The 12,276-nt window shown below is 33.9% G+C and overlaps 2 protein-coding genes across 2 annotated transcripts; both read right to left on the reverse strand.

The window, feature by feature from the left end:
* Positions 1–817: 817 nt before the first annotated feature.
* Positions 818–6,266, reverse strand: LOC139893650 (protein ENHANCED DISEASE RESISTANCE 2-like). Its single transcript, XM_071876825.1, has 19 exons — positions 6,114–6,266; positions 5,682–5,756; positions 5,549–5,602; positions 5,370–5,473; positions 5,168–5,292; positions 5,049–5,089; positions 4,868–4,968; positions 4,685–4,780; positions 4,497–4,561; positions 4,333–4,404; positions 4,099–4,245; positions 3,727–4,013; positions 3,177–3,401; positions 3,001–3,102; positions 1,764–1,814; positions 1,536–1,679; positions 1,349–1,444; positions 1,014–1,115; positions 818–930 (listed from the first exon to the last, which is right to left on the reverse strand). Exons 1-19 carry the CDS (start codon positions 6,264–6,266, stop codon positions 829–831), a joined length of 2,142 nt encoding a protein of 713 aa, XP_071732926.1. The 3' UTR covers positions 818–828.
* A 1,663-nt stretch (positions 6,267–7,929) lies between these two features.
* LOC139893651 (26S proteasome non-ATPase regulatory subunit 4 homolog) lies at positions 7,930–12,029 on the reverse strand. The gene is made up of 11 exons (XM_071876826.1): positions 11,888–12,029; positions 11,693–11,806; positions 11,098–11,203; positions 10,901–11,015; positions 10,608–10,817; positions 10,221–10,524; positions 9,525–9,645; positions 8,818–8,921; positions 8,610–8,687; positions 8,328–8,412; positions 7,930–8,115 (listed from the first exon to the last, which is right to left on the reverse strand). The coding sequence occupies exons 1-10, from the start codon at positions 11,897–11,899 to the stop codon at positions 8,362–8,364; spliced, it is 1,215 nt and encodes a 404-aa protein (XP_071732927.1). The 5' UTR covers positions 11,900–12,029; the 3' UTR covers positions 7,930–8,115; positions 8,328–8,361.
* Positions 12,030–12,276: the final 247 nt, after the last annotated feature.

Consider the following 12,276-nt stretch of genomic DNA (forward strand, 5'->3'; position numbering starts at 1 on the left):
AATTCTCTAGCGATGATCACATTGGGTCCTCACTCACTAACTAGTAAAATCCCTGGTGACGAGACCCATAACTGGGTGAATTGCGCACATTGACGTTCTTCTAGTCAAGAGCCCAATTAATTCAATCTTAAGCATTAACAAAAATTGAACTTGCGCCTACTTTATTGAAAACTCGGCGGTCATATGGGCTATGGTCAAGTGGTTCAATTTGATAACATTATATATATATATATATATATATATATATATATATATATATATATATATATATATATATATATATATATATATATATATATATATATATATATATATATATATATATATATATATATATAGCCAAGATTTTGGATTAAGGGAGGCAACTTACACACATATATTCTTAGGGAGGCTGCCAAATAATAAATGGGATGCTCACATATAATATAATTTATGAATAAAAGCTATTATGAATACACTATAGTTAACCCAATTGAGGGTGTCCACATGCATCCCTCTATCTCCACCTCTGCTTTCGAGTCCTAATTTATGACTCGCTTTGCGAGCAGACTAATCTTGAGGTGACAACCTGCTTTGTAAGCTGTCCGGAGTCGTGCATGGTGAACCTTCGCGGCCATAAACATTAAGATTATAGAATCATAAATAATCAAATTTAACAACTACAAGAAAAAATGGCTATGTATATTATATAATTCCGTCAGCCATAACAAATTTATATTTACATGATTATATACATTTGTGTTTTATGCTGCAATAGTTCGGCTCGAGATCAAAGAATTACCTACGTGTAAAAGTTAGCAAAAAATTCAACTTGATCGCGATTGTTGCCTACTTATTAATGGAATCAACTGAAACAGCCTTTTCGGTATCCATGTGACTCAATCGGCATGTACCAAGAAGCGATTCTGGTAGTTCGTCTTCTGTGTTAGCCTGAAAACCGTACGAAGTTTTAACTGTCATTCTTCGAAAAATGGTACATTTATACAATCAAATTGTTCAAGTAAAAATCTTACTTGTATTAGAAAGGCCATTTCTACTACCAAATTGTTCAGGTAACCAAGAACAAGATTGACCACACCTCGTGCTACAGTCGATGAACCAACATCAACATCAAGCTACAAAATAGTATCCAAGAAGTCAAAAGTCAAAAGTCAAACTCTCTAAATTCAATCGTTTATTTCAATGCTCATTCTCCAGGAAACTCATAATCATATCTTTCCATTTGTTGTAGCTCTACTAGTTCAACATTAAACATATCTACCAAAGTATAAAGTTTAAGTTCATAGTCAAAATAGCTTGTTTGACTTTCAAAGTCAATGTTAATATTTTTTCGTAGATTATGAATTACCTCTAAGTAATTCGCCCCGCGGAAATAATTCACTTCGAGTGCTTGACCGACCAAACATGATTTCTTCCCGACACTTTGCTTCACCAACCATGATCCCTAAAATGAAATAAATATTTACTAATTAGACAAAGACTAAATTTATGACTTAAACAAGAAAATATGATATGGATCGAACTTTGGGTCTAACCTTAGATATGTACGGTATGAGCTTAAATCGTGAGTTTCTAAAAGTGTCATCTCCGTTCACAAAGCGTTCAAGTAAAGAAGATTTTTCCAATGGAGTTTTTGTCATGTAATATAGAACAAGATTATATGCAGTTGTACCAGGAACCTGATTTAACCACCATTAGAGTAAGAAAACCGTTGACTGGTCAACATCATTTGTTTAATGCTAAACACTAAAAGAATTTTAAACCTGTATATTGATAACAATGAAAAACTCGGGTCCTCCTTGTGCTGCATATTTCTGAAAAAAAGACCCATTATTAGAATATGCATAAGTGATAAATCTTGTTTTCATTTATTTAGTATAAAAAACACGACAAAGCTAGCAAATAAGCGGCTTGGGTAACAAGTCAAAACATTTACTAGGGTTAAACCCAAATAACTAATTCTCTAAAGAAGGTTAGCCTTTTCTTAGTGTCAAAATGTGGCGTCTAATCTATTTGCTGCTTTACAAAATGTGGAGTTATCTACTCAAGATGATACCATATACTGGGTTTTAAATCCTAGCGGTGGATTCTCAGTTTCGGATACAAGGAAATGGATCTATAATGCAATTCTTCCTTCATTACATCCTAGTACAAGGTGGAATAAAGTTCTCCCAATTAAGGTAAACATTTTCTTATGGCGTTTAGCTCTTGATAGACTCCCGACACGTCGTAATCTTGTTAACCGTGGAGTCGAGATTGGCGATGTAGGTTGTTCGATTTGTAATCATGGGTTAGAGGACGTTAATCATGTGTTCTTCTCGTGTATTTTGGCTAAAGAGCTTTGGAGGAGAATTCGAATTTGGACGGGTCTTGACATTAATGTGTTTAATTCGTAGGCTAATTGGTTGGAGTGGTTTGATCTTTGGACAACTAATGAGGATGTTAAGATTCGTCTATTCTCTATTGTGGCTTCAATGTTTTGGGTCATTTGGAGATTTCGAAATGGAGTTATTTTTTCGGCGAACCGGGTGAAAAAAGATGAATTATTTGATACTATTAGAAATTACTCTTACACTTGGTTAACAAGTAGATGCAAAAATAATTTGTCTTGGAATGATTGGCTCGTTATGCCATTGTAATTGGTGTTGCTTGTTTTTGCTTCTAGTTACTTGCTAGAAGCCTTAATAAAAGTATTTTCTTGCTGTTCAAAAAAAAAAAAAAAAAAAAAAGATATATACGGAGTAGTCTGTAACTGTGTATCTTTTTGAGTATGATGGTTTAGCAGGTTTATTAAATCATCTTAAATAACTTTTATGTTACAGCTCATTTGAATCGTTTCCTCAAAACTAGTCTCTTGTGTTTCCTAGTTGATTCATAAACGTGTCAAAATTGCCACATTATCATAAACGGGTCAAAATTGCCACCTTTTCATAAACGGGTCAAAACTGTCACCTTTTCATAAAGGGGTCAAAATGGCCACCTTGTCATAAACGGGTATACCTGAACAATGCTTCCTGGACGTCCTGCTAGATCATCTTCACGTTTATCAGATTGAAGCCAGTCTGCACCAATCATTTCCATCATTGTCCCCTTCGCCTTATTCTGTACAAATTCAACTTCCATCATAGGGTTCCACATTAATACTATCTTTACAAATAAGCTGCTAAAAAACTAACCTTTTGATTGTCTTTGTGATAATTCGGTCCACGAATAAGGAATAAAGCAGGATCAGAAGCTGCCCAAGTGCAAGGCGTATTGCATGTCAAATCTTTTAGCAAAGTTGACCCGTAAGAATGTGTTGCAGTTGATTCCCAATCCATATCTTGTAATTCTGAACCCTTTTTTTGAGCGGCAAGACCATGCAACTTCTTCACAAAGCTCGCAGCTGTTGATAGTTTAGGCTGTATACAAAAAGACCAAAATTACAAAAAGGAGATAAATAAATGATAGATGATTAGATTTTTAGTGTGTTTCTACTAAAGAATAACTTTTCTAACGACGGTTCTTTGGGTTTTCGTTAAGGTGCAAAAAAGACTTGTACTTTTTAATAACCGTCATGTAAAAGTCAACATTAACAACTTGTACAATACATTAATGCACGGGCAAAAAGTACTTGTACTTTTTAATAACCGCCATGTAAAAGTCAACATTAACCACTTTGTACAGTACATTAATGCACCTTAACGACAACTCGGGCTTTTCTTAGAAAAATTATTAAAAAAATACCGTCAAAGTTTCTTGTTCTTCCTGTGTGCTTATATATTTTTGATCTTCTAAAGGTTCAGGAACATCATAAAATTCATCACTTGTATCATTTAATCCAATGAGACTTGATGAACAAGACACTGGTGCATCATTTGCGTCTTCAAGTTTATCGTCTTCTAATTGCATCAAATCACCTTCACCTTCTTTCTTTATTTGTTCATCACCCGTTTGCAATGATTCAACTTCTCCAGTTAAAAACTCAGAAGGAAACTGATCCCCTCCTTTTGCTCTAAATAGTTCTTTCAATGCTAAACAATGAAAAAAAAACACAAATCATGCATAATCAATCATTTGGACTTTTAAAGTTTAAATTTTTATGATAATGATTGGTACCTGAAACTCTGCCAAGCATACGAATAGTCATGGATCGTGCGGATGTTTTGGGAAAATATGATCTCCATAGCTTCCAATCAATGGAAAGCATATGTTTAACTACACATTCTTTTCCTTGATTCAAAGGACTTATTACAGATCCACCGCCTGAAATAAAACAATCGTTAGGAAAGTTAGTTAGTTAACTGTTATAATCACTCGACTACATAATTGATACTTAAAAGCATACATTACTTTGAAGCCAAGCTCGAACGTATCCCTGTTGTGGTGGACACTTGCTATGAATAACAGAATGACATAGAATCACTGTTGTGAAAAAAAAAGATAAAAAAAAAAAAGTTATATCCAATGCATAAATGTATATATAAAAAAATGTGATTTTTTGTGTGAACAAATACCATAAGTCCCATCATCTTCCCTTCTCCAATACCTCCGCAAACACAAATCTCTTCGACTCATTCCCCTGAAAAAAGGAGCCAATTAAAGGGAACCTTGAACCCTAAACCCTGAACCTTGAACCCTTAACCCTGAACCCTAAACCCTGTTAAATACAAACTGAAATATATGTATGTGAATAGTAATAAACCATGGTAGCCAATCTCGGCTAAGTTGAAGGTGGATTATGTCGGTGTGACCATCAAGGTGCTCAACCACACTGCCATTATAGTAACAAAAATCCCATCTGCATTTGAGATTTTGATTACTAATTAGATGAATATAATATCGTTCAATAATTACAATAATAAAAAGAAAGTTTTTAAAAGTTTACTCGGATCTTGAGAGGCCAAGTGACATGAAAGTTCTGAAAACAGCCTCACAAGTCCCCTCGATGACACCCACCGCCATTATAGCCGGAAACTCACTAACTGACTGTTAACGAAAACAAAATCACATCATTATGAATACAAAAGGACTTAATGTGTATGTTTTAAAAAAGTATTAAAACCTACACTCGAAGGATTATCTTTCGCTTCCTTGAATAACCGTAACCCTGCAACATAATAAACAAAATGGGCTAACGAAATTTCATTATAGAATGACACTTTGAATATTTGTCAATTTTCGGTACCATTTTTACAGCCAAATATTTTCCATTGAGAAGGTGCAATAACATCAGATGTCATAGCATCAACATTTGTGTTTGCAGTTGAGGTCCAATCTACAGAGCGTTTACGTGTCTTGGAATCATTTAATCTGTCAACAAATTCATAACATTTGAGACGATAAATTCAAAAATAAACTGTTTATTATATTTGAGAATATGAGTGTACCTAAATGGCTGCCATGGTCCTTTTGAATTAGCTCCATGTTCCATTGCAACATCCTTCAAAGAATGTATCCACTTTGCAGCTTCTTCTGGATTGCTTGCTCCCAACTGTACAATCACAAAATGTCTAAAATACCCTTCAGTTAAACTGAAAAAAGCTTCTACTTTTTCATAGTTTCATACCTTAAGACAATCATCATGATTCGACGCATTGTATAGAGTGAAAATGAAAAACACCTGTTTATTGAAAATATTGACATAAAATTCAGTGTGTAAACCATTGAAAAAACCAAAGTTTTTGTGTTTAGTTACATACTTTTCGACTGAAGCTTTCTCTTCCATTGTCCATAACTCGAATGCAAGAATCTACAATTGCACTTCTTAGTGGCATCTGAAAACGAATTCAAGTTTGTGTCTTTAGTCTTTACAAACAGATTTATCTTATTTCGCATAACTTCATCAGAAATTTCAAAAATGACATAGTAATAGTTATATGTCTTTTTTTTTAACGACCGCCCTTAGGAATATCATTAGCGTGCATAAATGGGATGCACATAGCTGTTACATCGACTTTTATATGACGGTAATTGATTTTTAAAAGCTTTTTATGCACACTAACGACGGGCGTTAGAAAAATTCTTATCATATTCAGTAATATATAGTTGACATGAAACTTTTTTAACCTCATGAAATTTTTTAGAATATAATACATTATATGAAAATGAATAGAAGAATAATATTAATGTACCTGTGAATCTGAAGTTGGTTTATATTTAAAGCTTTTGAGGCAGTTATCTTCAAGAATAAAATACCTTTTTCTAGAATATTGTAACCCGAACCGGTTGGATCGAAAAAGATACAACCATCCTTCCATTCTTCCATGAGATTTAACCAATTCCATTTGTTCTAGATTTAAAAAGTTGGTAAATTAAATACCTTATGAATACCTTAAAAGAACCAATAAGGTGGTTGCTGAACCTTTTATGATATTATTATGCACGAAAAATATTAAACAGGAAGAAAAAGAAATGAAATGATGATCCTCTGATTCCACAAAAATGGAATCAGAGAATTAATAATAATCCAAAACTAATCAAACCCACAACAGGAATTGGTTGGTGGGTGGTTGTTGTTATATTTTCCGGTGAATTGATAACAAACTGTTTTGATTCAGTTCCCTTTCTTCCTGTTATATTATTACGGATGGATGAAATGAAATAACTAACAAAAATGTTCATTTAAACCATTATAAATCATATAATATTTTTATTTTTATTGGTAGTTTGTTTTAAATGAATGGCATTATATTTTCGCTTTTTACATTAGTGGATGCAAGTTATCATTAATTTTAAAACCGTGTAGCATAGTTGGTTAACTGTTAGATAACTTGGACTAATCTAAGCGTGACATACTTATTAGAATAATAACTGAGGCGTATTATTATATTATTTAACTTAAGTGAATGAACAAATGTTAATCTCACGAGTAAAAACATTTACTTTACTTCATGGGTGATTTAACATGCTAAAAAATACAAATGAATGGCATGCAAAAGAAGGGCAGATGATGACTATGGTGTGCCAATGGTTTCTTCTTAAGAAGCTCCATAATTGATGTTATTGCAACCGTTGGGAGTAGGGTGGTCTTAGTATATTAATTAATGTTGTATATTACTCTTATGATATACGAGTAGCAAAATCTAAATGTATTCTTTAGTATTAAGTTAGTAGCAAAATGCTAAATGTATTCTTTAGTATTAAGTTTAGTTGAATTAATTGTATATTATAATAGTATTGACTTTCCTTATTTAGTTGTGTCAATATCAATATCTTGATGAATAAATAAGAAATTAAGTTATATGCAATGTGCTTAATTGTAGCCGTAAGAGCTAAGTTTAACATTCTTCTATAATATTTTAGGTCCAACGATGAATTTAGTGTACAATGGTATGTACATTGTAAACTTGTTAAGTTGTTATATTTCGAAACAAATATTAGGGATCGAGGAAGTTGTGCTCTCTTGCAGGATCCTAGTGGCAGCACCACTTTTTGGAGTCCAAGGGCAGAGCCTGCACAAATGAGTAGTTAATTTGGGTTCAAACCAAGCTCACTTTGGACAGAGTCACTTGGTCTATATTGTTTTAGTTTAGACGTTGTTGGTCTATATCGTCAACAACCACCTGCACCTGCTGTCAAATTATAGTGAAATGGTTGTTAGACTTCTATAACCATTTGAAGATTTGTTGGGATCTATATCTGCATAATTTCTTCCACATATTTGATAGTTACAAACACACTTGTTTCTGTCATTTGTGCCAAGAATCTAAACGATGTTCGATTTTATTTCAAGCTGAATTTCGTTCGACTCCAACAAATATTGAGGTCAAAATTTTACATCTATGAATCAAAGTGAATTTCTCCTTTATTGAAATACCATCTATGAAACTCAAAATTATCCTCCACTAAACTTCAATAATTATAAACAACATTTCAGTTTCTAGCTGTTAAAACACATAACTTTGATTTCATTAAACTAGGAAGAAACAAGTTCACGATATTAAATCATACAGACGAGAACAAGTAGACAAACAATTTGATTATCCAAGTACCGCGATTTAATAAAGTTCATAAATAAGCATCAAAAGTGAGAAACTGATCAAGAACAATATTCCGTACATTCAACACATTGCAATCTATCCCATTATACAGTTCATCAAAGAGAGCTCTACAAAAGGCGGCATAACTGGTATCCTGCACGGACAAAGATACGAGGAAAAGTCAATTCTTTGTTTTTCATCAATTGGCTACAAGATTATCCAAGCTACTCAGCTTGCAAAGAATATTACAGAACAAGATTATAATTTATAATACACTTAAATAATATTTGCATAATAATAACAAACTAAACACTGTCCTTACATGATTCTACAATTTGCTGACATTAAGCTTTTAAAAAACTGTACCTGGGATTATACCGATAACAATGAGCATATATGATCACTTGTCATCTTCCTTGGGTGTTTTGTCCTCATCTTTCTTCTGTTCAGACTTTTAAAAAAAATCAACTTGTTAGTCAATCATCACAAAGGCAAGGTCAGCTTATAAGTAAATATCTCAAAAGAAAAATGCTAAAATACACCTATTTCCTCATATAAGTTCTTTATATATTTATCATTCTTGGTAACAAAAAGTGGACCCAAACGAATATTACAGAATGTTAACAGTATTGAGAAAAAGATACTTACTGAACCCGCATCGGGCTGATTTTGCATTGAGGCAAGCAAATCTTTGACTGATGGGTCATTAGGGTCAACTCCAGGCAACTGCAAAACCAATATCAAGACAAATGAAAATCTAAAAAGGATGGTAGTGCAACATTTGACGCTGTACTTTTAACACAATTTATCAGTGATAAGTAAACATGGTAAAATTAAAATGATAAAATTGACATACTGAAGCAAGAATTGAAGACACGAATGACTGATCTGCCAATAGCTTGCCCACATCCCCCTGCCCTGATTGGTCTTTAGCACCTTCTTGAACAGACATTTGTAAAGCTGCAAATTACACCAAAGCCAGCAGAATCATTCAGTGACAAAATATGTGTATAATCACAATAGTCAAGTGAATCCAGAAACAGATTCTATGTCTATTGTAAGAATCATTAAACTGGAGTATAGATCCACAGTTATGTATCAACTTTATAAATACAACTTGTAACCGATTAACTTTTTCTTATGACCATCATCATCATGTCTCTAGTAGTCTTAATATAGCACACAAGAAGGCCGAAAAAGCTAAGAGCCTGAGATCTAAAGCCATTAACCTCAAACACAAGTGGGACGTCCTTAAACTCTTGAATTTTCATCTAGGAGTCACCTTGTTAGTAACAAAAATATGTCATACTCAACTTACTTATACCTTAAGTATCATAATATCCTAGTTTTGCATATTCTTCCCAACAACCCCAATTACATATTCCAAATAATTATTTATGAATCATGATTCACATGAATCTCAAGACAATTAATTGAGAATGCTGCAACTAAGAACTTCCTAAAGTTTAATTCTATCTGCTTTAGTAATATCGAAGTGCCAGGTTATATAGATGAATGCAAGCTAAGGATATTTAGTACAATTACATATGATCAGTAACTTACCAAGTGCCAAGTCTTGATCATCAGCAGCCTCTGACATATCAACGTCCTTTGTAGTAACAGTGGCATCGGGATCATCCATTGACATGGCAAGTGCCTGTTGCAACAGTGCATTCTCGTCATCCTGTTGCAGAAAAAAAAGCCTCAATGTATTAATTTAATTATTCTGTTCACAATACATACAATTACAATAACAAAATAAAAGATTAATCAAGCAAAACAAGTTATTGGCAGCAGCATCATTAGTAAGACAATTCTCATGAAGCGTAAGCATGGTCAATATACGCAAAAACAGCATGCATAAAATGTAGCAAAAGAACCTCGGTATTTGATTAAGAATGAAACGGGTCACTAGAAGAGGCTAAATATCAGAATTCAGAAAGAGACGTGAAGCATACAAACAGCCAAAATAAACAGAAACAGAGGATTGAGATCACAGACAATGCTTTTTTATTGCAAGACTTGATATTGGATCGAATGCTCTTTGGTTAAGGTTTGTATTTGTTTTAATGATTACTCGCTTTCATTAACAAGATTCTTGTTTGTATATTGCAAACCAAACAATGATTAAACAACTCAACAGAGAGAAAAAATGATCTATAAAAGATATATAAACAGTACACAGATTCAAAAAGGCAAATAACTCATAGCAAGAAACTTGGAACGCAACATGCAGAGCAAAAAGAGAGTGGTACCAACCATTAAATCATCCTTTTTACTCTCAGATTCAGAAGCTGAAGCGCCAACTTTTTCAGACATAGTTGCATCTTGTGAACTAGACTCCCCTTCTTGCTTTGAAGAATCATCTGCAGCCTTTTTCGCAGCAGCTTCTTGCCTTGCTCTCTCCTCTTCCATTGACACACGAAGAGCGAGCGCAAGTTCAGGATCCAGATTTGGGTCAACACCAAAGTCAAACCCAGATACTCCTCCAGCCGCAGCTGCAGCAGCTGCCGCCGCAAAGCCGCTTCCACTACCTTCTCCATCACCAGTGAAGATAGGAGTACTGACAGTAAATATAACATTAACAATGTCAGACAAAAAAGACCATTAATTTACAAACATGTACTCAATAAAACAGATATAAACCTCAACAAGACATCAGAAAGAGCATTTGATCCAGCTGGAACATGAACAATATGACTGCTATCGTTATTATTCACAGCAGCAACCAGGGCCTCAAGTTTCTCTGCCTTTCCTTCATCCTCTTCACCAAAGTTCACAACATCAAGAGCTACACTGTTCTTTTTTAACTTCTTTCCAATCATCTCCAACACTTTCTTGTCATATTTAACCGGTCTACAAACCAAAGAACACATATAATAAGCGCAATGACATCAGAAGCTAATAAAACCTGCAACGTAGAAAGGTACAATACATACCCTCCAGCAAACACAATGATCCTTTGTTGCTGCTTTTTGTTTTGGCGATGCTTCAAAGCCAACTGAGCAACCTGAATCCCGGCGGCCAAGTTCATCTCACCACCTATATCTAAACCTACGTAACCGAACAATAAAGCTTCAGTACTTCATAGAGTACTTTAAAATAAGAATGTTCATAACCGAATAAACAAGCTAACCATGCATGCAAGCCAGAATCTTTCCAAGATCACTAGTAGGAGTGACAAGAACACGGACGCCTTTACCAGCCATCGTCAATACACCCACAGTATTCTCTGGATTAGACTGTAAATAAAAGTGAAAAAGCAAAAATTTGAGCTTTTCATCAGATATAATCCCAAACGTGTTAATTCAATAGTACTAAAATCAAACAAAAAACCCTAGGGTTAACTATAAATTAAGAATATATGGCAGGGGCGAAACTACATGGGAACAGGGGGCGCCCGCCCGATTTTTTTTAGTGTAAAAATTTTGGGTTTTTCGACTTTGCCCCTGTGGATTTTTTTTTCCCCTACATATTTTGCCCCAAAACCTTCAAATTTTGCCCAAAATTCTCCAACTTTTGCCCCAAAACCTTCAAATTTTGCCCAAAAACCTTCATAATTTGCCTAAAAACCTCAATTTTTTTACCCCAAAACCTACCTATTTTGTCCAAAAAAATTGATACAGTTTTAAATTTTTTTTTGCCCCCGGTGAAAAAAATTCTAGTTCCGCTACCGTATATATGCATATGTATGTTTATATGTCTATTTACATACATGAGTATGAAATTACCTGGGTTTTAGCACCACAAATCAGATTAACGGCGTCGGCTTGAGCCTGAAACCTAGTCGGAGAGTAATCTCCGTTACGCATCCATTCAGAATTGTCGATACAGATCATAGTTGCCTGATTTCAAATAAATTATAAACCCTATTTTTTTAGAATTAAATGAAGATGAAATAATGTTTTGTAAATTGAAAAACGTACCTCGAGAACCATGATTGATGATTGAAGATTAAAGATGAAAATGAGTAAATCGTGAAAACGATTGTGGAAATTGAGAAGGGAATCAGGGCGTTTTCTTGCTCAATACGATAGTTGTTATTGATATACGGAGTATGAATGAAGGTTTGATCCCAGGCTGAAACATATTTATAAAGGTCCCTGAATTTTGTAAAATATACAAAATGTAGCATGACTTAATAACAGTGTGATTTGTAGAATATTGTAAGTTTTATTTCTAAACTTTTTTTTTCTAACATGGATAGTTCTAATGTTTGCAAATCGTGCACAGATAGTCCCTACGTTTGACAGTCATTAAATCTTTACGTTAAGTCAAGTCATGTGTCAAGCATGTGAGGCATTTCCTCCGTTTA

This window comes from Rutidosis leptorrhynchoides, chromosome 2 (genome assembly GCF_046630445.1).
Source record: "Rutidosis leptorrhynchoides isolate AG116_Rl617_1_P2 chromosome 2, CSIRO_AGI_Rlap_v1, whole genome shotgun sequence".
In the NCBI taxonomy this organism is placed as follows: Eukaryota; Viridiplantae; Streptophyta; class Magnoliopsida; order Asterales; family Asteraceae; genus Rutidosis; species Rutidosis leptorrhynchoides.

Coding starts and splice junctions, on each gene's coding strand:
- LOC139893650 (XM_071876825.1), bottom strand. CDS start 6,266: ATGGAATTGGTTAAATCTCATGGAAGAATGGAAGGATGGTTGTATCTT. Junction 5,757..6,113: donor AACCAACTTCAGATTCACAG/GTACATTAATAT, acceptor ATTCGTTTTCAG/ATGCCACTAAGAAGTGCAAT. Junction 3,402..3,726: donor AAGAACAAGAAACTTTGACG/GTATTTTTTTAA, acceptor TTTTGTATACAG/CCTAAACTATCAACAGCTGC.
- LOC139893651 (XM_071876826.1), bottom strand. Junction 11,016..11,097: donor GATTCTGGCTTGCATGCATG/GTTAGCTTGTTT, acceptor TCGGTTACGTAG/GTTTAGATATAGGTGGTGAG. Junction 8,688..8,817: donor TGTCTTCAATTCTTGCTTCA/GTATGTCAATTT, acceptor TTGGTTTTGCAG/TTGCCTGGAGTTGACCCTAA.